At 53.3% G+C, this 22971-nt stretch overlaps 1 protein-coding gene across 3 annotated transcripts in view; it reads right to left on the minus strand.

Moving 5' to 3' along the window:
• Nucleotides 1-22843, minus strand: part of SYNDIG1 (synapse differentiation inducing 1) — a 94037-nt gene extending 71194 nt beyond the window's left edge. Inside the window, exons 1-2 of one of the 3 annotated variants that reach the window (XM_054022639.1) lie at nucleotides 22824-22843; nucleotides 4368-4915 (exon numbers count right to left, since the gene is read on the minus strand). In XM_054022639.1, the coding sequence (XP_053878614.1) occupies nucleotides 4368-4832 (465 nt within the window). In that variant the 5' untranslated portion in view covers nucleotides 4833-4915; nucleotides 22824-22843. Of the gene's footprint in view, nucleotides 1-4367; nucleotides 4916-21733; nucleotides 21811-22357; nucleotides 22664-22823 lie in introns of those variants that run through there. The other 2 variants (XM_054022637.1, XM_054022638.1) reach the window with 2 other exon arrangements.
• Nucleotides 22844-22971: the final 128 nt, after the last annotated feature.

The raw sequence follows: 22971 nt of genomic DNA on the forward strand, positions 1-22971 counted from the left end.
ATACAGGATGGCAGGATCAAATTCTCTGCGTCTCTCCAAAGGCTGATGAAAAAAGACTTGGATCTCTGCTCACATTTCCCTTTACTGCTGATCTGCCTTAACAACTCTGCGGCACAGTCAGGGAAGCTGTGGGATGAAACCCTTTTCCCTTCCTCCGTTTTAGTACCAGGAGGAGGGAGACCCCTTCGCTCACCAATAACTGGGGATGAGCACGGGGAGCCTGCAGGGTTCCTGCGGTGTCATTCAGAAGCCCGTTTCTTCTTTTAGACAGAGACATTTGTATGTCATTAACAACCCAGCGGGGCTCAGTCCCCGCCTCAGCAGCTGTTGCGCTAATGTTTTCTTCATTCACGCTGTGGCAACCTCCAGCCACTGATGCAGGGGCCGCACCCAGAGAGACATGTTTGGGCCGCACAGTCCCATGCCAGGGGACCCCCCCCCCAGGAGACCCACCCTTTGCGGTTTCCTCTCGGTGTCACATTCAGAGCACCGTGAGGGGGCAGGCGGGGGCGAGACACAGGAGCGGCTGTGAAGATGGGGGGTGGGGCTGAGGCAGAAGGCTAGAGATCAGGGCTCTGTGTTCAAGTCCTGGGCCTGCCATAGACTCTGACCTGGGGCTCCTACCCTCCAAGCTACTGAGACATCTGAGTCCCATTGAACTCGCTGGGAGCTAGGGACCCAGCTCCTTTGGAGAGCCTGGGCCATAACCTCTCTGTGTCTCAGGCCGGGAACACTTCGCTCTCTCACGGGGTGCCGGGAGCAGGGCCGGCTTTAGGCCAATTCCACCAATTCCCCCGAATAGGGCCCCGCGCCTAAGAGGGCCCCGTGTCCAGTGGCAGGGCTGCCCAGATTGGGGGGCAAGTGGCAGAGAATCTCTTCCCTGGCTAGAGGCACCTTTTTAATTTTTACTCACCTGGAGGCGCTCCGGGTCTTTGGCGGCGGGTCCTTCAGTGCTGCCGAAGACCCGGAGTGAGTGAAGGACCCGCCGCCAAAGACTAGGAGCACGGTCAGGTGAGTACAAGCCCTGCGTGTTTTTTTTGTGTGTTCCCTGCCTGGGCCCCGTCGAAACTGTTCGAATCGGGCCCCGCACTTCCTAAAGCCGGCCCTGGCCGGGAGGTTCCCTTCACTGTCGATTCTGAGGTGCGCAGTTGCTATTGCACTGGGGGGCCCAATGAACAGGTTGATCCGGGCGCAGTGGGTCGAGGCAGCCCGTTCATACTGACCCCTGCTATCCCCTTTCCGTCAGCAGGGCCCCTGCTCTGTGACAGGGGCTCTCTTAAGCAGCGCAGGGTGTTGCGATTGCTATCAGAGCTGGCTTGGCACAAAGGTTCAGCTTCCACCGGCGGCTGCCAATTCTGCAGAGCCAGCCGCGCTAACGCAGCGCTCTTCTGGCTTCAAGCCAGCCGCCTGTGAGCTCAGTGAGACTGCAGGCCTGGCACGGGCCTAACCCTCTGTCTTTGCTAGCGGGATCATGCACGGAGCTACTCCCCACCACACACACACGCGCCATCATCTCAGCCCGGGTTCAAGCACTTACCGCAGCCCCACTGCCCACTCAGCACCGAGACAATAGACCCCCCCACACAGTGTGGAGAGACGGGGTCCCTGTTTGGGGCAGGGGGACAATTGCTGTGTGTTTGCCGTAGTACAGCAGTGCTAGCGGCCTCGACTGAGACCAGGACCCGAACTCTACCCAGGACCCGAGGTGAGGACGTCCCATGGCTGCTTGGAGCACTTGTCCTAATACAGCAATTGGCCCAGCTCCACCCCCCCCAGCAGAATTTTCTTTGGGGTAGAACAGTAGCAGCTGGAGCCCCCAACTGAGATGGGGGCTGGGTTGTGCCAGGCGCTGTCCGTGCGCATAGCGTGAGACGCGCCTGGCTCCAGAGGCTGTGCGATCTAACCAGGGCACAGAATGCTGCAAGGTCACATTGAAGGTCGGGGGCAGACGTGGGAGCAGGACGCAGGTCTCCTGAGCCCAGCGCCTGAGCCACCAGCCAATGCTGCTCCCTACAGCGATAGGAGGGGAAAGAGGGCGTCTCGCCTACCTCCTCTGAAAGCAAAGGGGGAAAGCGCCTCCGGTTTTACAGAACAACGCCTCCCCAGACCCAAACGAACAGCCAGTAGACTTAGCAGGAAGAGCCCCCCGGACCACAGCAGGGCACGTTTGGACTGGGCTCCTTTTGTATATTTTGTGGTTAAAAACCACAGAACCCTGTGCAAGAGGGAGAAGCCCATTCAGCGTGCACACAGGCCCTCCACTGATCCCCGCAGCACGTCGGCTCCAGGGGCAGTCTGCCGCTCGCACCATGCTCTCACTGAAATTCCAGGTGGCCTCAGGAGGCCTGGCTGGTTTGAGTTCAACTAAAGGGAGGGGCTCTCGGAGCAGGAGTTAGGGCCAGATGTGTCAACAACAGCATCATGCAATTAAACACCCACTGTAATTATCGACATCAAACCCCACGTGGAAGAGCTGGCTTTGAAGGGGACAGCTGCTCAGTCTGTTCTCCTAAAAGTAGGGTTACCATATTTTGTGCCTCCCAAAGGAGGACACTCCACGGGGGCCCGGCCCCGCCCCCAGCCCCGCCCCAACTCCGCCCCCTCCCCAAAGTCTCCGCCCCCTCCCCTGCTTCCCGCGAACATTTGAGTCGCGGGAAGCCTGAAGCAGGTAAGGGGGAGTGTGGGGGGAGGAGGCGCGGTCCAGGCTGTCCCCGGCCCTGGGGTGCCGGCCCCGGCCCACCACCCCCGGCCCGGCCTGGCACCGCCGGCCCGGCCCCCGAGTCCCCGGCCCGGCTGGCACCCCCGATCCCCCCGCCGGAGCCCCCGGCCCTGCCGACCCGACCGGCCCCGGCCCCGCCGGAGGCCCCGGCCGACCCGACCCGACCCGACCGGCCCCGCCGGAGGCCCCGACCCGACCCGACCTGGCCCCGCCGGAGGCCCCGACCCGACCCGACCTGGCCCCGCCGGAGGCCCCGACCCGACCCGACCTGGCCCCGCCGGAGGCCCCGACCCGACCCGACCTGGCCCCGCCGGAGGCCCCGACCCGACCCGACCTGGCCCCGCCGGAGGCCCCGACCCGACCCGACCTGGCCCCGCCGGAGGCCCCGACCCGACCTGGCCCCGCCGGAGGCCCCGGCCCGACCCGACCTGGCCCCGCCGGAGGCCCCGGCCCGACCCGACCTGGCCCCGCCGGAGGCCCCGGCCCGGCCGACCCGACCCAACCTGGCCCTGCCGGAGGCCCCGGCCCAGCCGACCCAGCCCGACCGGAGGCCCCGGCCCGGCCCCGCCGGAGGCCCTGGCCCGGCCCCCCCGACCCAACCCGGCCCCGCCGGAGGCCCTGACCCGGCCCCGCTGGAGCCCCCGAGCGCCCAGCCCCGGAGCCCCCGGCCAGGCACCGCACCGCGGGCCCGGCCCGAGCCCCCGGCCCGATCCCCGAGCACCCGCACCGCCGGCCGGCATGTCCCGATTTTCCCGGACATGTCCGGCTTTTTGGGCTTTCCCCCCGGACGGGGATTTGGAGCCCAAAAAGCCGGACATGTCCGGGAAAATCCGGACGTATGGTAACCCTACTAAAAGCCCAGCCCCCAGAGCTGACTGGCAAATGCCGCCGGACAGGGTTCTTACAGAAACTCCTCTGGCACACCTTGCTAGGACAACGTCTCCTCGCGTGGAGTTGGTAGCCGAGACGGCATGGCGGCCACTAAACTGGCCGTGAAGAATTCCCCTTTCCCTGCCCTATCGGTACAGAAACAGCAAAGAAAAAACCATTCCTGCCTTTTGTTGCATGTCTCTGAGCCAATCAAAGGGTAATGCTAGCCCTCGGGAAAACGGAAGCTTGCAAACTCTTCCCATTCGGCCCTTTTTGAATGGAGAAATCCCCTGGCCAGGGAACAACATAAAGAAATATTTAGCCTCTTAGGTTCTATTTGGACCATGTGAGGCTATGGACTCACCTTCACTTGGAACATCTGCACCAACCAACGTAGTTAGAACTTTGTTGGGTTCAGGGCTGTTAATACAGTAACATCTTATGTGGACACGCTTCTTAGGGCAATTAGGGGTAGCCAGATACAGGCAAGACGACCCAGGCCACAGCCCAGCAAAGCATGTGCCCCACCGTAAGCCTGTGAGGCTCCCTACTGAAGCGAACGGGTGAAATTCTGGCCCCACTGAAGTCAATGTGAATTTTGCCTGTGGCCTCAATGGGGCTGGAGGTTTCACCTGACGAGTCACAGTCCTGCGTGTGCTCAAGTGCCTTGCCAGATCGGGGCCACACCAGTCCTCGAAATGAGCATCATGCCCCTCCCACACCATTCGAAATAACGCCCCCCCATCCCCCGCCGATCAGGCAACATGCAATATCTGACCTCCAGCTCCTGGAAATCCTCGTCTTCCTCCACGTCATAGGAGAGGGTGTGGATCTTGATGTCGTCAGCAGAGAGGTCGATGAACTTGCTGTCGGGGTACTCCAGGCTGTCCTTAGTGGGGGAGCGGTCCTCGATGAAGGTGGTCTCACAGCACTCGGCGCTCACGCTCTCCCCCCAGGAGCGCAGCACGTTCTCCGAGTAGAGGATGATGTTGGGGCGGTAGTGGGACCCCACGGTCTGTTGGAGTGTATTGGGGTCCAGCAGCTGCTGCACCGGGTCGCTCCTACTTTGAGCAGCGAGGTTCCCCACGATGTGGCTCTGGTACTGTGGGGCTGGGTACACGGAGACCAGGCCATCTCTGTTCTCCGCCAGTAAGTTCCTGGTGTTAATTAAGCCATTCTTTTTCCCAGCTTCAGCGATTTTACTGTGCATTAACACACTGGTCTGTTCTAGGAGCCCATCCATGTTGTTCTTCACCTTCCTCCCACAGGGATCTTAGCTGGTCACTCGGAAACACTGGTCAAACTGGAGTAATGGCTCCCATTTTCCTGAGGGGGGTGAAATAAATACTAACATGAAAATTAAATATCAGGACCTCCCAAATCTGCATCCGACACCTGATAGCAGGTGTAACGACTGAAGCAATGTAGGCCCCGATCCTGCCAGCCGCTCCACGCAGAGAGATTGCCCGGCCCACCCAGAGCCCCAAGTGCACACCACAGCTAGCAGGAGTGGGGACTTCCCAGGCCTTTTCTAACCGAGTCCTTTTAAAGCAAGACTTTAACGCAGGGGTTCTCAACTGTGGGTCGGGACCCCGTTCTAATGGGGTCACCAGGGCTGGCTTCGACTTGCTGGCGCCCGGGGCTGAAGCCTGAACCCCACTGCCCAGGGCCAAAGGCAAAGCTCAAGGGCTTCAGCCCTGGGCGACGGGGTCAGGTTACAGGCCCCTGCCTGGGGCTGAAGCCCTTGAGCTTTGCCTTTGACCTCCACCCCCCCCACCGGGGGCAGTGGGGCTTTGGGCCCCCCGCCCAGGGTCGGGTAGTAGTTTTTGTTGTCAGAAGGGGGTCGCAGTGCAATGAAGTCTGAGAACCCCTGTAGTTTAACACATCGAACAAGAGGGAACGCCCAAGCCGGCCTCGGGTTTACGCTTTCACACTGGGCTGCGCCATGCCAAAAGGAGGATTTCAGCTGAGCACTGACCCTCAGGAGATATTCCACACTCATGGCACAAAAGCCCAGGAGCTTCCCCTGTCAAATGAACAAAGAACGGGAAGAAAACACACATCTTGGAAGCTGGCCTGCCCTGATCGCACAGAGAGTGTTCAAGACTCACCGCCCCTTTCTACACGCTTCAGCCAGGTGCAGGGCCAGTGAGAGAGGCTTTGCTAGGAGGGATCCCGTGCTCCCCCTGGCCCCGTAAGCTGCCCTGAGCTTCAGAGGAGTTCAAAGCTCCCTATGGGTCATCACCTCTCAATGACACCAGGGGGTGGATCATCTGAGGGGACTGAACCCTTGACCTAGAAGCAACAGCAGCTACCACTTGGCTTGAGCCAAAGCACGAGGCCTGTTAGCTCACAGCCAGTAGCAGGCTTGTAACCTCTCATATTGAACCACCATTAGAGGGACAGAGCCATGATGCAGGGTTTCTTGTGCCTCTCTCTGAAACCGCTGGTGCTGACGGCCATCAGAGACAGGATAAGGGGCCAGATGGACCAGTGTGGCAATCCCTGTGTGCCAAGTAGGACATGCACGACATACAGGTCGATTCGGGTCCTCCCACGCTGCTGATGGAGCCAAGACATCAGGTTCCAAGAGAAACAGCAGGGAACGTGGCGGCGTGCTTCGTGACAGGCAGGGATGTGAAAGGCAGGGTCCGTGCCCACTGCCTGGCTGGGGCCCATCACCCAGAATGTTTCACGCAGCGGTTGCATGGTGAGTGCTTTTCACTCCACTCGCACGTCGACCACACAATCGCTGGATGGAGAATCTCCTGTCCTGGTGTGCACTCGCCACAGTCAAAAACACTTACAAGTCCACAAGCAAGGCGAAGTGAAAGCATCCATTGTGCTTGCCCAGACCTGACGGCAAATGGATCCTTGCCGAGCTCTCTGGGTTCCTGGCAGGGGCGCATTATCTGTTGAAATTTCAGCCTTTTGGTCTGAGGAAAAGGGGAAGGCCGAGGGGGGCAGTTTCCCTTCAAACTGACTGAACAATACCGCCTGAGCGCAAGGGATTACATCTGCCCCAAGGAGCTAATGGGACTCAGTTCTTCCAGAGATCACCACAAATCTATAGTGTGGGTTTGTGTGTTAATATTTCCATTGAGACCTGCACACTAGCAGTTATTTTTTCACCCATCTCCAAACAATTCCTCATCTAAGGAGACTGCTGTATATGGATGGAATATGGGCTTGGGGCGTCGTTTCAGGCAGCCCGGGCTTTCATTTCACAAAGGGTGTGTCTACACTGCCATTAGACACCTGCAGCCGGCCCGTGCCCGCTGGCTCGGGTCGCGAGGCAGTTTAATTGCAGTGTAGACATTCTGGCAGCAGGTTGAGCTCTGGGATCCTCCCACCGTGCAGGGTCCCTGAGCCCGTGTCACATTCCTATGTGCACCCCACAATCTGACAGAACTGCAGTCAGCAATTCTGTATGTTCAGCCACTGCCAGCTCTAAATCAGACCTCACAGAGCTAGGAAAATGTTAGGGCCTAAGAGGCAAAGCCACACAGCTGCATGTTAGCAGCTTTGCTATCAAAATAAAAACAGAAAACAGAAAATTATATAATAAAGTAAATAAATAGCAACCTTGGTTTTAAGTGCCCCTAACGTATTGTTGTTATAACTACAAATACTAAACATGCTTTAAAATAATAGTTCATTAACATTTAAAAAATTGGTAACCCACTAAAATCACTAAAGGTTATGATTTGTTTGTCTTTGTTTAAAATTAGCTATAAAAATTAAATAAAAAATATGCTTCAAAGCAGTTCGGGGAGCTTTTCTTCAGGCAAAAAGCTGACATCTAAACTGCCCGTCAGCTGGACAGACCATTGTTCCCTGGATATTCCAGCTTTGCCCATTCCTGTCTCAGATAGAAAAAGTGTTCTGGTTCTCAGTAGAGCGAAATTTTTCAACCAACAATTGCCCTCTGCCCCATGGCTGGCACCTGACACGCATTTGTCCACGCACACGGAGCCACCACATAGAAATGCCGACGGGAAGCCCCACAACTGGGGCATCGTTTGGGATAAAAAGTGTACGTCAGGCAGTGCCCAAAAATAATGCACAGGGTGGCCGCTGTTGTGCCAGTTACCCGAGTGGCTTCTTTAAGGTCGTGCGATCAGGACCCACACCTCCGGGAAGTCACACCGCCCAACAAAGAAAGTCTTGTCTGTGTCAGTAGCACTTGGGAAAAAGCAATTTCAAGCCACCCTTATCTCTGCCTTCAAGTTCAGCTGTCAAATTCCCTGCCTGCTTGCTGTAGGTGCTAATATTGGCCAGATAACACCCAGCTCCAGGAGTTGGCGTCTCATCCTGGGTTGTTATTTACAACAGCACAAGTGGGAGTAAAATGCTCGCCATCTCATCTGGCAGAGCGTTCAACACTCACTGGATTTGCTCCGCACAGCTGTGAGTGGGGACACAAAGCGGTGGAGAGTTGGGCCACTTACGGCAATGGCGAGATCAGTGGCATTATCCTCGGGAAAGCATCCAGGCTAATCCTGCCTCCATGACCGTAGGGACAGCAGCTTCCAGGGCTCTGTCCACACATGGCTAGGGAGTGCTCAGAGAAGCAGTGGGACTGGAGAATCTGGCAGGGCACCAAGCGGCCTAAATTTCCAGTGACCAGTGAGTCTGAGGACCCAACTTGAAGCAGCACAAAGGGCCCTGACAGAGGCAGGGCGTTCAGAACTTTCTGAAAACTAGAGCCCTTCACGGGTCTTAAGCTGGCCACTCCACAATTGAGACAGCCAAAAATCACTTGGCACTTTTGGAAATGAAAGCCAGCCTCCAATTCTTCTCCCATCCCAGGGGAGAAAAGAGGTGTGGGGCTGGGGAACACAGAGCAACATTTTCCTAAGTGCCTAAGGGCCAGAATCAGATTTTTTAAAGGCATTTAGGCACCTATCTCCCCTTGAGTCAATTGAAATATGGACTTAAGTGACTTAGGAGCCAAGTGACATTTTCAAATGTGACTTAGGTACTTTGGCGCCTACATCTCATTGAAAGCCAATGGGATTTTGGCTGTAAGTGCCTAAATCTTGGGACTTAGACTCCTCAGTCACTTAGCAGAGTGGTAGCTGTGTTAGTCTGTAGCCACAAAAACAACGAGGAGTCCGGGGGCACCTTAAAGACTAACAGATAGTTAGTTTTTAAGGTACCCCCGGACTCCTCGTTGTTTCAGTCACGTAGGTGATTTGAGAAAAAAAAAAAGCAAACAATGGCCGCTCTAGTTGCTATGGTGATCATGGAGGGTATGTCTACACTATGGCAGCACAGCAATGGCGTTAGAGCACCATAACGTCAACACTTCCTACCTCGACCAAAGGGGTGTTTCCATCAACATCGTTCATCCACCTCTCAGAGGCAGTAGCTAGGTCAACAGAAGAATTCTGCCATCAACCGAGCCGTGTCCACCTCTTGGGTTAGGTTGACCTAACTACGTGGCTTATGGCATGAGATTTTTCACAGCCCTGAATGGCGTACCCAGGCTGATCTCATTTAAGTGTAGCCCAGAGGCCAAGTTCGGTCTCCATCTAGGAATGCCACACCAGAAGTTCCAGACCTTAAAGGTGAAGTAACACATACATTTCTTAAGGCGCCACTCTCCCAAGAACATTTTGCCATTGATTTCAACACGCCCAGGGCAGAGCTAATGATTAACTGTGTCGGAGAAAAACTGAGTTCTCACTATTTTGTGCTGCTTCCACAACTGGCTGGTGGCCACCCTCTTGAATTACGATCCTAAACCAACAGGCCTTTTCTGAAACAGGAAGGATCATTTGGTTGGTCCACTCTGAAATCTGTCTGAAATTACTGCAAGGATGAGAAAATGAACTGTATTTCCACTCAGCATTCCTATAGTAATAGGGCTAATGCATTCCCCTAATTCAGAGGTGATTCTCAAGGAATCCTGCATCTCACATATCTCAGAAAACGTCACTGGATGGTCAATCAGGATACACCGTACACTCTAGGAAAACTGCTTATCCCTCGTGCCATAATCTGTAACTGCTTAACCACGCACCACCCTTAACAGGCACTGTCCCAGTGTTCTGAGCACAGACTGGGTGAGATGCTTGCCTCTCTTTATTTGAATACAGCGACAGCAAAATAATAAAAGGTGTCACCGATTTCTTTTGAGGGGAAATTCCCGAGCTGCGAGCCACTAAGCTTTAATCAATGATCAACTTGAATGCCAACAAATTTTGTTGTGCAGTAGAAAACAAGGTCAATAGATACCGAGGGACTCAGAGTTATCTATACATTTCTCAGCAGTAAAGCAGCAAGGATGAACCCTCAGCAGACAGTCTGATTCCAAGCCCTCACAAGTCCTTTGTATTTCTGAGCCACAGGTTTACCAGAGTGAAACCAGACATATTTCAGAGGCATATGAGGACAAGCATTTTGAAGCAAAGATAAAGCACCGACCATGGTACTCGCCCTTCCTGCTATGCATGTGCAAACAGAGTTACAGACAATTTTCTTAGCTGTGCCTGTGTGTGTGTCACTTTGTGAAGTCGGAGTCTGGCTATCAGGTCTAGCCCCCATGCCGTATTAGTCCATTGTTCAAAAGAGCCTTATGTGAAATTATGAAAATTCTCAGCCTGTTCATACAGCTGGTTGGGAATTTTTTTTCACAAATTGCTTTTTCATCAAAAAATGCTGATTCACAAACAATTTTGGTTTTGATGATACAGGGCCAGTTTGCACAGATCTCCAGATTCTAAACAATGTTGAAAAAAAAGTTACTAAATTGTTGAAATACTTCGTTTTGTTCAAGACAAAAATGCCAGGTTTCTGGTTCGCGGTGACTTTTCGTTTAGAAATTTAAGCTAATGAGTGAAAAAAAAAAAAAAGTCAAAACATTTGAAAATTATTGAAACAAAACATTTTAACTGAAAAAAAATGGGTTTTTGAATGAACATTTTCAAGATTTTTGACTTTTTCATCTGTAAATGATCTGTTTTAAGGATGTGATTTTCAGAAGCACTCATTGTTGGCCTAACCCTCCTCCCGCTGAAGTTGACGGGAGTTTTACCATGGATTTCACTGAGGGCAGAACTCAGCCAATCCTGAGCACTTCTGAAAACCCTCACCACAATAAATAAACCTCTACATTGATTTAGTTCTTGGGAGGAGGGGGGGGGGTTATTAATCTATTAGGATAGTGTTCCCCAGAATATGAAGTGCACCTGAAGAACCAGCTAGAGCAACACAATAGGCCTCTCAACTGTTCTCCAGAAACTCAGCTTTCATTTACAAAAAAAGCAAGTCTCTAGCTGTTGTGGTTGTGAAAAAAGCCTTGAGAACGTAGCCTGAATGTAACCAATGCAGGTGTCTGCCTGAGTTTGCAGAGAGCCAGAAACAATCTTGCTCAGAAGCATGAACTGCACCGCTGATTTCAATGGGTCTTAGTGATTACGTTACATTAACTATTTCATGGCTCAGAGAGCATGTGAGAGCTCATCTATATGGGGAAATTCAGTGGCTTAATTGTACCGAGATAGTTATACTGGCATATCTCCCCATGTGGGCAAGCTTCTTCCAACATAAGAGAGCCTCTTTCCAGTTTAGCTGATGTCACTTTGAAAGCAATATAAACTCAGCTGGAAAAAGGCTCTCTTATTCTGGAGTAAGAGTGTCACACGGGTCATTAGACTGGTAAAACGACAGTGGTACAATTCGTGTAGGCAAGCCCTAAGAAAGTGGAAGATGTATCCGATTACCAACCTCAGCCCAGGCTACCCACACTTTCGGCAAGGGGCACAATGGGTTTCATTTGCCAACCTTTTGAAAGCTGGGTCCTCCAGCAGGACATCGCTGCGTTGGGGATGGGAACGCTGCTGTTAGTCGTTGCTGCACCTCTCCGATGAAAGCCGAGTTTCCTCTTTAAAACTAGAATCAGAGTTCGCTTCTGAAACGCGCAGAAATGAATCGGGGTCCCAGCCGGGATGGAACTAAGGGTCAAAATGCAAAGCTAAGGGGAGTGCTTGGGTATGAAATAAGAAGCGTCTGCACTGGGCCTTCACTTGGGCTTTAACACTGCCACCGTGTGTGCTGCAAAGTGGCTTTTATTTCAGCCGGATGTGTCACCTGGAGTTACCAGACTGACTTCTGCCGAACGGCAGGTCAGGGAGAGATTTAAAATTCTCACTCGTTGGGCCAGGGACGGTCATTTCCTCAGTGTCCGCACGCCTAGCACAATGCCGAGCCCTGGCTGGCCTCTCCCTGCTGCTACAATATAAACAACAACAAGAGCTCATTCCCTTGTTACAAACATATCGCTTTCCATTCAGATCCTCGCAGCCCTGACCCCACGCAGCAGCATCCCGCTGGGATGTCAGAGCTCTGAAGATCTCTTTATTTGCCCCTTTATCCTGTCTCCCCATGAGACCAGCTGATCCTCCTTCAGGAGACAACAGTTGGACGTGTTTCACCGCAGCGCTCCTCCTGTGGCCTTCCCTGCTCCCTATGAAATCAATGCTAAACTCTCCACCGAGCCTGACAGGAGCAGGAGCAGACCCTCCCTGAGCTAGGGGGGTTGTGAACATGGGCCACTTGCCCTTTTTGCACAGAGCACGCTCCCCATGCAGGACTCGCAGCTTCTTCTGATGGCACAAGAGCGCAGAATCAAGCCGTGATGGTCAGCTTGGATCCGCTGTGGGGCAGGTCGCTGGGCTACTGACAGGTGGGGCTGAGCCTTGCCGGGACTTCTAATGCTCAATAACAGTTTGGTGAAGTTCTAACTTTGGTCGGATGCTAAAGCTGGGGGCAGTTTGAGGTGCTTGATTTCGTGAGGCGTGTGCCATTAGAAACACATGTATGGTCCGGCCGGCGTATACCGGTACAACTCCACTGCCGTCCAGGGACCCTTAGCGACCCCTCTAGCTGCCTGAGGGGTGACTTCAATGCCCCTATGCTGATTTACACCAGTTGGGGATCTGGCCCCATTAATTTCAGTATTGCTACTCTGGGGCTCAGGCTCCGGATGTAGAATTGCATTCACTCGGGAGAATGGAAGCCAACAGCAGTACACGAGCACTGCAACTAATTTATTATTGACATTGGCTCCTCTGATCGATAGAGCTTCCCTCCCCCACGGCCCCCTCCTCAGGGGAGTTCGCTGCCCGGCTCGTAGGCCAGCATCACATACTCACGGCTCACTCGCAGGGCCGAAAACGCTCCTTGCCCAAGTTCCCAGGCCAAGCTGTAGCGAAGAATAGTTTGGCTGACAAGAGAGCTACCTGCAGGAGATTCTTCCTGTCCATTCCCAGCCTGGAGAACGAACGGTCGTTCCCTGGACCCCTAGCGAAGCTTTAGCAAGTCACTGTTACGAGCTCTGCACCGGTAATTAACACTGCCCTTCCGAGCGAGTCACTTCTGCCCATTGAGGATGGAGGTGGAGGGAGGCTCAGCGATCACATCGTCCTCCCTGTCAGTACCCGGCCCGGGGAAGCTACTGACCCAGCCAGCGGAGCAAATGGGGTGATGAGTCCCGGTCCCGTGCCGCCTGGGACACGCTGCGCTATGCTAAGAAGAGAGCGGACAGGCGAATTGAAGTAAATAGCCCAGGCTGAGCAACCTCCCCACACACATCTGGCAGCGTCCCTCATCCGAACCTGCAGCCCCCGGCCAGTCCAGGGCATGGTTTTGTTTAATATCTTCATTAATGATCTGGAGGATGGTGTGGATTGCACTCTCAGTAAGTTTGCAGATGACACTAAAGTGGGAGGAGTGGTAGATAGGCTAGAGGGTAGGGATCGGATACAGAGGGACCTAGACAAATTAGAGGATTGGGCCAAAAAAAACCTGATGAGGTTCAACAAGGACAAGTGCAGAGTCCTGCACTTAGGACGGAAGAATCCCATGCACTGCTACAGACTAGGGACCGAGTGGCTAGGCAGCAGTTCTGCAGAAAAGGACCTAGGGGTTATAGTGGACGAGAAGCTGGATATGAGTCAACAGTGTGCTCTTGTTGCCAAGAAGGCTAACGGCATTTTGGGCTGTATAAGTAGGGGCATTGCCAGCAGATCGAGGAACGTGATCGTTCCCCTTTATTCGACATTGGTGAGGCCTCATCTGGAGTACTGTGTCCAGTTTTGGGCCCCACACTACAAGAAGGATGTGGAAAAATTGGAAAGAGTCCAGCGAAGGGCAACAAAAATGATTAGGGGTCTGGAGCACATGACTTACGAGGAGAGGCTGAGGGAACTGGGATTGTTTAGTCTGCAGAAGAGAAGAGTGAAGGGGGATTTGATAGCAGCCTTCAACTACCTGAAGCGGGGTTCCAAAGAGGATGGAGCTCCGCTGTTCTCAGTGGTGGCAGATGACAGAACAAGGAGCAATGGTCTCAAGTTGCAGTGGGGGAGGTCCAGGTTGGATATTAGGAAACACTATTTCACTAGGAGGGTGGTGAAGCACTGGAATGGGTTACCTAGGGAGGTGGTGGAGTCTCCTTCCTTGGAGGTTTTTAAGGCCCGGCTTGACAAAGCCCTGGCTGGGATGATTTAGCTGGGAATTGGTCCTGCTTTGAGCAGGGGGTTGGACTAGATGACCTCTTGAGGTCCCTTCCAACTCTGATATTCTATGATTCTATTGTGAGGCACAGGCCTCTCACTGACCACAGCCCTCTGCCCCGTGGTTTGTGCGAGGCTGATAAATGGAGCCGATGAGGCCAAACAGCTTTTGGCTTGTGAATGCAAAGCGCGTCTTACCCCAGTGCTCCCAAGGGGACAGCGGGGTTGCTTACGAGCGCACAGTTGGCTTTTCATAGTTGCTACCTGTTCGGAAATTCAGGCTGAACCGCTGCGTTTTGTCTTGATTTTATTAGTATTTGTAGGACAGTAAAACCTAGGGGCCCAACTGCCATCGGGTCCCATGTGCTAGGCCCGCAACAGACCCATACCTAGGGCCAGTCGCTGTCGGAAAGAGATGGCAGTCTAAATGGACAATGGGTGGGAAAAAGGGTCACCCAGAGCCAGAGCCCATCTCACCCGCGGCCCTGTCCATCGTCTCACACACAAGATCAACCTGCCTCCCCTATTCGGTTTGGGCAACAGTGATGCGTGTCCCACTTGCAGTCTGTCCTTCCCCAACCTGAGCACGTGCAGAGCAGAACAGCCCGGGCACGGACTAGAGGGATGCCAGCCGAGGACCCTCACGCATGCAGCCCCATTGAAAGGTGCAGTAAGACCTGTGTCTAAACAAGGTAGAACTCCATTAAACAGGGGCGGAATCAGTCCAGCATCGCTACCCCTGGCTTTTCCCTGTGGTATGGCCCAGCCCTGGGTCTGATAGAGGGGAGCACTACAGAGACAATATGCCCAGAAGAGAAGGGAGTGCCCTACCTCAGTCTCAAGACTCCAGCTTGCAAGCTGTACGCTCTGCCTCTTAACAATCAAACCACATTGCAAAAGCGGCAGCTGGTGCTGCTAAGTTTGCAAGGCTCTAAAGATGCTACTCTGGCTTGGCTGAGACATTAAACTGCCATTTGCTTTTCCAGCACAGGTAACTAACTCTGACCTACCTGCCTGGAGCTGAAAGCCCAGACCCATTCATGGCAGAGCTCTGATCAGAGCCTGAAGAGAGACATTCCAATGGAGGCCCAGGTACGTTCAGAGAGGTACCTCCCTGGTGTCCCCCCACCCGCAAGGTATTATTGCCATCAGCTAGGCTCAGTTCTACTGCTCCGCTCACGCCTCCCCTTCTCCGGTCCCTCCCCCAGAGACGGTGTGGGTCTCTTAGCTCCGCCCCCGGCCTCTCTCCTCTCTGGCTGGGCCTGGGGTCACTCAGACCCTCAACAGAGGTGTTAGTGGGATGAGCTTGGGAGAAGAGGGATTCTTTTTCTTTGGGAAAACACACACACGCTCACTTTATACGCTGGAGCCTTCCCTGTTGACTTCACTGGGAGCCCCACTTAGGTCTCTACAGTGTAGTTTGCCCACCCCCACCCCCCGGAGATCTCCTCCTTTATTCACTATTAGCAGATTTCCAAATCGGAGGCAAGCACGAGGCACTGATGTATTCTGAAACCCGCCAGGACACCCGTCTTCGCTCAACGGCCACGAACACCAGAGTCTTCCCGTAGTCAGCAGCTGAACTTACTTAGCCAAGCAGAAGGAAAGCAAACTGCCCTGCCTTGCACTTTTGGAGCCTGCAGATACATCTGTTCTCTGGTGTGGATAATTGAATTCTTAATTGTAGGGAAGGGCAAAGTGCTGCTCTCATTCAATGCAGTAGAAATCCAAAGTGACTTCACTGGCTCCTCTGCGCCTAATTAAGAATTCATCCCATACACCAGAAAACAGGTCTATGAGTCGACAATGCGACGTGGCGGTGAAAAAAGCCAATGCTGTCTTGGGATGCATTAGGCGAGGTATATCTAGTAGGGATAAGGAGGTCCTGCTCCCGTTGTACAAGGCGCTGGTGAGACCTCACTTGGAGTACTGTGTGCAGTTCTGGTCTCCCATGTTTAAAAAAGATGAACTCAAACTGGAACGGGTGCAGAGAAGGGCCACTAGGATGATCAGAGGAATGGAAAACCTGTCGTATGAAAAGAGACTAGAGGAGCTTGGGTTGTTTAGTCTGACAAAGCGAAGGCTGAGGGGGGATATGATTGCTATCTTTAAATATATTAGAGGGATTAATACAAGGGAGGGAGAAGAATTATTCCAGCTTAGTACTAATGTGGATACGAGAACGAATGGATATAAACTGGCCGTGGGGAAGTTCAGGCTTGAAATTAGACGAAGGTTTTTGACCGTCAGAGGGGTGAAATATTGGAACGGCCTTCCGAGGGAAACGGTGGGGGCGACGGACCTGTCTGGTTTTAAGATTAAGTTAGATAAATTTATGGAGGGAATGGTTTAATGGTAAAACATAGTAGTCAAGGAAAACCAAACAATGGTAGGTAAATCGTATAATGGCTGACAGGGGTCAGGCTGGTGACTCTTGCCTATATGCTCGGGGTCTGACTGATCTCCATTTTTGGGGTCGGGAAGGAATTTTCCTCCAGGGCAGATTGGCCGAGCCCTGGAGGTTTTTCGCCTTCCTCCGCAGCATGGGGCAGGGATCTCTAGCAGGAGGGTCTCTGCCGATTGAAGTCACCTAAAACAGGATTGGGGACTTCAACAGCAGAGTCCAGGGAAGGGGTAGGGACGGTTTTATGGCCTGCAGCATGCAGGGGGTCAGACTAGATGATCATAATGGTCCCTTCTGACCTTAAAGTCTATGAGTCTATGAGGTCAAATGAAGTAGAAAAATTCTACCCTGGTCCCAGACTTCACCTCACACATTCAAGGCCAATCTGACCCTTGCTGTAGATTTTAGCAAGGGCCAGAACTGGGCATTCAATGAAAATTTGGTTGCAACCTTAACTCTGCAGTGTCACAATGCCCAGGACTTCTCAGTATCACTGAGGGATAAATTCAGATCACATTTACACTGACGTAGGGCCCAGAGTAACTCCGTTGACTTTCTTCTACTCTATTCCAGGCTTTATAGTGTACCCATCACTCTAGTATTCGAGCAGCTTAAAGGGGAGCAGTATGGCCCAGCTGCTGGGGCACTGAATGAGGACTCAGGAGACCTGGCTTCTACTCCAGTAGCCTGCTGAGTGACTAGGAGCAAGTCATGTCACTGTCCCGTGCCTCAGCTTCCCCATCTGTAAAATGGGGATAATAATATTGACCTCCTTTGCAAAGCACTTCAAGATTTACTGATGAGAAGTGCTAGATAAGAGCCAGATAGTAGCAGTACGGGAACCACCCTGCACTTCCATCTCCAGTGGAACAATGTACTTCCCTCCTGAGATCTTGGGGGGTGAGTTACGAGGGCTTCTCTCCTCTCTAACTATTATTGTGATCTGTGTTACAATAGCACCTCTGAGATCAGGGCCCACAGCATTATACTCTGTACAAACACACAGGAAAAAAATCAGTCCCTGCACCAAAGACCTTACAGTCTAAACACACAAGACAAAGGATGGAAGAAAAGAATTGCTATGAACTGCCATCTTGCAGATGGGGAAATGAGGCAGAGATAGATTGAGGCCCAGGTCCTCAGAGATATTTGGGTGCCTACCACCCACTGCCATGAATAGAAGTTAATCACATGCTATCAAGGATCTCTTCTAGAAGAAGGGGGTAGGGAAGCTTAGAACTGAAAGCAGGCTTTCAGACCAATACCTTCATCACAAGCCCCTCCTGCCTCCCAGATGTAAATGGTATCAGTGGTCCTTGTTCGCCGCCTGCCTCATCACCATCAATGGGCAATTTGCGGTAGGCAGCATGGTAAAGCAGACCCTGCTAGAGATAGGAACCAGTACCCCAAGGGGCAAGCAGTCTCATCGCTCTCCCCTGAGGTGGTCGGGGCAGTTCCCCATCGTACAGGATCAGCTGTGACCTCGCACAATCTGTTTAACCAGCATGAACCCTGAACCCTGAGACGAGGATGAAAATTCTCCAGGGTAATCACGTCTGTGGTAACCACGCGACCAGAATGCTTAGGTTGATTGACAAGGCATTTAAATGAATGATGCCATATCAGACCACACCCCGAGCAAGATCACAGTTTGCTTCAGAGAGAACGTGTACAGCAGGTCAACCGCAAGCCGACAGACAGAGACCAATTTAATAGGCCAGGTACCTTCCGGCTCTTCCCCAATTGGTGCTCTAGGGGTGCATGGGAAATGAGACCTGCTATTGCACTACAGCTGGCCTCACGCCCTGCGCACGACTGCCGGGCTCAGTCCTATGAACTTCTTCTACCGAGAGTCGCCAACTTTACACTATTTTCTCAATTACATTTTCCCAAGTAGTCTATAGAGGCAAATCCACTGTCACTTGTAACAGAGCTGGCCACGGAGCAGGCCAAGGTTTTTAGAAACTGGATTGGGACCCAGGAGACCTGGAGTCTATTCATCTCCCTGCCACTGACCTGCTCTGTGACCTTCACCCAGTTATTTCACACCTGAGTGCCTCGGTTTCCCCTCCCACACCCCGTTTCTGTCTTGTCTATAAGCTCTTCAGTACAAGGACTGCATATGTACAGAGCTTAGCGCAACCCTGATCTCAGCTGGGGCCGCTAGGGTCTACCAGGTAAGGACAGAGCAGAGGACGGGCAGTACCAATGGGGAAACAGAGAATTCAGAATTAATGCTCCCTCACTGGCAAAATACAAACGTATGAACTGACTTTGCCAGTGAAACAATTCACTGGTACGGTAAATAGCTAATATCCATCTATCACGGGCAGGAGGGCTAGATTAAGCTGACACCGTCAGGGCAATAAACCAGAGCTCGCTCTAGCAGGTTTTTAAGCAATTATGGAGCCAGAAAGAGACAGTGGCGCCAACGTGCCATGTACTAGTAACTGAAACGGGGCTGGGCTGGGACTGGCGTGTGACAGGAGCATGGGACACAGATGGAATAAACCAAAGTCACGTTGGACACACTCTCTCCGCCACAGGTAAACGCGTTTAGGGGCGGGTCCGAAGCCCATTGAAATCCATGGATCCCGCTGGGCCTGGGATCAGCCTTTATGGACGTTTCTTAGCTCCTATCCTGAGCACAGGTAACAGGCCCTAGAAAGCCTAGCAGAGCTGAATCAAACCCAGCCCTATCACGGGGTCAGCCTAGCAGACCCCACCCTGAGAGCAGGAAACAAGAACCTAGGCACCTTCCCCTGCCGGCACGGCCAGATGGGATGAAAATCAGGTGGGTTCCCGGCTCGGGGCATGGAAATAGAGAGGGGTTAGTACCCACCCGGCCCTGGCTCCGCCGAGAACTCTGGATGGCGATGGAGGGTCACCCGCGGGCCCCCATCCAGCAAGGTGCTTAAGCAGGTGTGTCACTTTAAGCACATGAGCAGGGCCAAGCTTTGCTGGATGAGGGTGGGTGGAACTGTCAGAAGTAGAGCACACATCGTCCTCCCCCTGCAAACCAGTGGGAGACCCACCGAAAAGCAATGCTATCTTAGGGCTGCACCAGCTTTTGGGTGCAGGCTGCAACCCCCCTTTGGAGCTGCGCTGGGGACACCTGCAAGCAGGGAAAGCCCTGTCAGCTGCCGGATCCCCTAAGATCTTGGCAGGCCTCGAGAATAACCCCTTGCTTCTTCCCAGGGCCTCTGGGAAGAGGAAGAAACAGGCCTGGCGCTCCAATTCAGCAAAGCTGAAATCCCCCTGACTTCAAATTAACCACACGCTCAAATGCTTTGCTGAATCGAGACTTCAGTGCTTAAAAATAAAGAAATTTTGCAGGTCTGTGTGGGTGGGGAACAGGTACCGTTACAAAGGCTAATTGATAGATACATGCAATAGGGACAAGGATGGGTCTGTATAAAAATAGCTTGTGTACTGCAGGCATACACGGCCATCCCACATGTACTGCATTGCTCTTTTGAAGTGCGGTCTTTGCAGGTGCAATGAAAACCAGTGCCTCCTAACCCAAACCCATCACACTTCGTGCTTTGCCTTCTGGCCAGATCCTTAGCACCGCCCCAGCGAAATCACTAGAGCGCCGCTGATTTGGGCCAGCTCAGGACCTGGCTTTTTGTTTTATTGTTACCATACAGACTGTAATAGCTCTGAGGCTCTCCTGTGTTAATCACATGTAGGGAAGTTTGGCCAAAGGATTTATTATTTAGTCTGTGTAGCCGTATGCCCAAGCATGTACATAGACTTATTACATCTTGGTTGAACCAAAGTTATTAGTTATTTCTAATATTAAAACCTTCACTTTGTTTTCCTTTTCTCCCACTGGCACAATGTAAATCATGACCTGTCAAATTTCTGTTTCCGAAAAAACACAAGGATGCACACACAAATTCTGAAGTCAGCAAACCTAATTGGCTATGCAGTCTTAGTTTAATAGCAGACCAAACTGGTTTTAACGCTGTCCTGGACTGAGACATTTATGGTTGAGTTATAAATGCCTGCGGATAGGAATTTATAATGGGAAGGAAGAGAAGCATATCAGGGCATTAGTGGGCATTGCTAGAATACGCTTCACCTTCTGATACCATCCTACGAAGTCAAAACATTAGGAATACTGAACGAGGTTCAATGGAATATGCTGCAGATATATAGTGCAACTGCATTATATCTGCATTTGTATAACTAAGAGCTTTAGTTCTGTGCGGGATGTATTAAGTATGTGGTGGTGGTGGTGGAATGCAATGTTCTTCGGCTTGATTTAATTTATTACAAATGCATTTATCTTTCATAAACACGCACATGAGCTACAGATACAAAATTCTCTCTAAAATGTCACCTTGACCAGTAAAATGAGAATTAATTTATCCTGTGGGGCAGCGAGCTTCCAACTAGTATGAAGAGGCTCCAAATGCTGCTAGTTTGAGGTAGACAACTCATTAACAATCACTATCTTCATACAGGAATGGATACAAGTGTATTCTTCACTCTGGCTGCAGTCTCCAACCCACAATAATCCCCTGGAAAACACCAGTTAGCACATCTTCCTGGGTTTAAGAATCTCAAAGCATCTTTTAATTGTTGTTAATACCCAGTTTCAGAGGGGTTCATGGCTCATTATTTTAACGGAGTGTTTAAGCCCCCTCAAGAAAGGTTATATTTTTCATAGGTTCTTTCTGTCTCTCCTTTCTTTATTTATCCTTAGTTGTTTATCTTTTTTTTTCTTTTTTTTACTTTTATTCTTATGAGTCAGAGCCCAAGAGATGTTTTCTAAAGCTAGTGTCTCATTTCACTGGCTAATTCCGCTTTTCTTTCTATGTTAAGAAAATACAACTGGATATACCTTTGCACGCCCCATTGCTACCGTTTTTGTTGCAAACAAATTGTGCTTTGCAGACGACACAGTATAAACTATACCTACAAATCCGTGTCCTAGCGTCTGACAACACTTCAGTTTCCGATTAGGAACATCTACCACTGCTGCAGTGCCGTGCACAGAAAGACCTTCGAGCATTTTGCAAATTGTCCCGAATGAAGCCGTTGGAGACCCGTGTGAGGGAGCTGCGTTTCCATGTTACCGACAGGCTCGAAGGGATAACAGACTTGCCCTAGATCACCCAGCAATCGGCGGCAGGAGAGACCCACATTTGCTGACTCCCAGGGGCTTGCTTTACCCACCAGCTTCCCTCCCCCAGAGGAATCGGTTCCTACCTGTGAACGGACGGAGCAAATCGCTTCTTCTTGCAGAATGATTCCGCTTGTCCAGCACCCAGGGCACACCGGCTCCGCTCCCACAAGCCAAGCCCGCACCTTCCCCTTAACCACCCACCGCCCTGACACCTGGTCTGTTGGGCACGGATCCCGGGCGGCCACCACCGCGCCCTGCTGGCGGGAGCGGAGCGCTGGCCCCCCGGCTGCGAGCCCGCTCTCCCCGGGGAGCCCCCGACAAACTTCCCCTCGGTGTTCAGCAGGACGGGCTGATGTGTCCGCGCCGGGCGCCCTGCCTGGCATCGCGGGCACGTCCCTGCGCCCACTTCCCCCAGCAGCCCGGGGCCGGGGCCAGGGCTGCTCCCCGAGGGAGGGTCCCAGCCCCCCTGGGCCGGGCAGGGCGCCTCGGGGTAACAATAAACCGCTTGAGTCCAGCGCCGCTCCCGGTACAAGGGGAGCCCCGGGGGGCCCCGAGACAAGGGGGGCAGGAGCAGCCCCCCCCAGCGGTTACAGGCTCCGCCGCCCGGGGAGCCGGGCTGGGATCCTCCCTTCGGCCCGCACCGCGGCTCCCCAGCCGGGGCGCATCCCTGGGGCGCGCCCGGACCCGCGTCCCCCCGCAGAGCTCACCTGGTCCGCAAGGTGACCCGCCTCTAGCTGCCCCGCTCGGGCCCCGCACACGCCGCGCCCCGCATGGCAGCTGCCGGAGAGGCCGGGCTGCGGGCTAAGGCGCCCCGGGCTGCGGGCGCAGGGCAGAGCCGGCGGGGGACCTGGCTGCACCGCGGGCGCCTGCCGCGGGACTGGCGGGGAGGAGGCGAACGCGGCCCCGCATGGCAGAGCGACCAGCCGCCCCCCTGCTGCCGGAGCGCGGGGTGCCCAGGCGGGCGGAGCCGCGGGGACGGAGGCGGCGGCTGCTGCCCGGGCGAAGCGGCGGAGGTTTGAGCCGAAGAACCGCTGGGGCTGGGGCTGGCCGGGGACTGACCGCCCTGCGCAGCTCTCCCTCCCGGTCCTAAAGGCAGCCCGGCGCCCGCACGCCTGGCCCGCCGAGCGCACCGGCCAGGGCCCCCCAGCCCAAGGATCCCGCTGCCTTTCCTACCAGCTCTGCCCCGGGGGAGGCTCCAGGCAGCTGGGGGGGCTGTTGCAAAGGCTTTCCCTTCTAGGGTGACCAGATAGCAAGTGTGAAAAATCGGGATGGGGTGGGGGGGTAATAGGTGCCTATATAACCGGGCTCGGCACGGGCTCGC

This window comes from Malaclemys terrapin, chromosome 3 (genome assembly GCF_027887155.1).
Source record: "Malaclemys terrapin pileata isolate rMalTer1 chromosome 3, rMalTer1.hap1, whole genome shotgun sequence".
In the NCBI taxonomy this organism is placed as follows: Eukaryota; Metazoa; Chordata; order Testudines; family Emydidae; genus Malaclemys; species Malaclemys terrapin.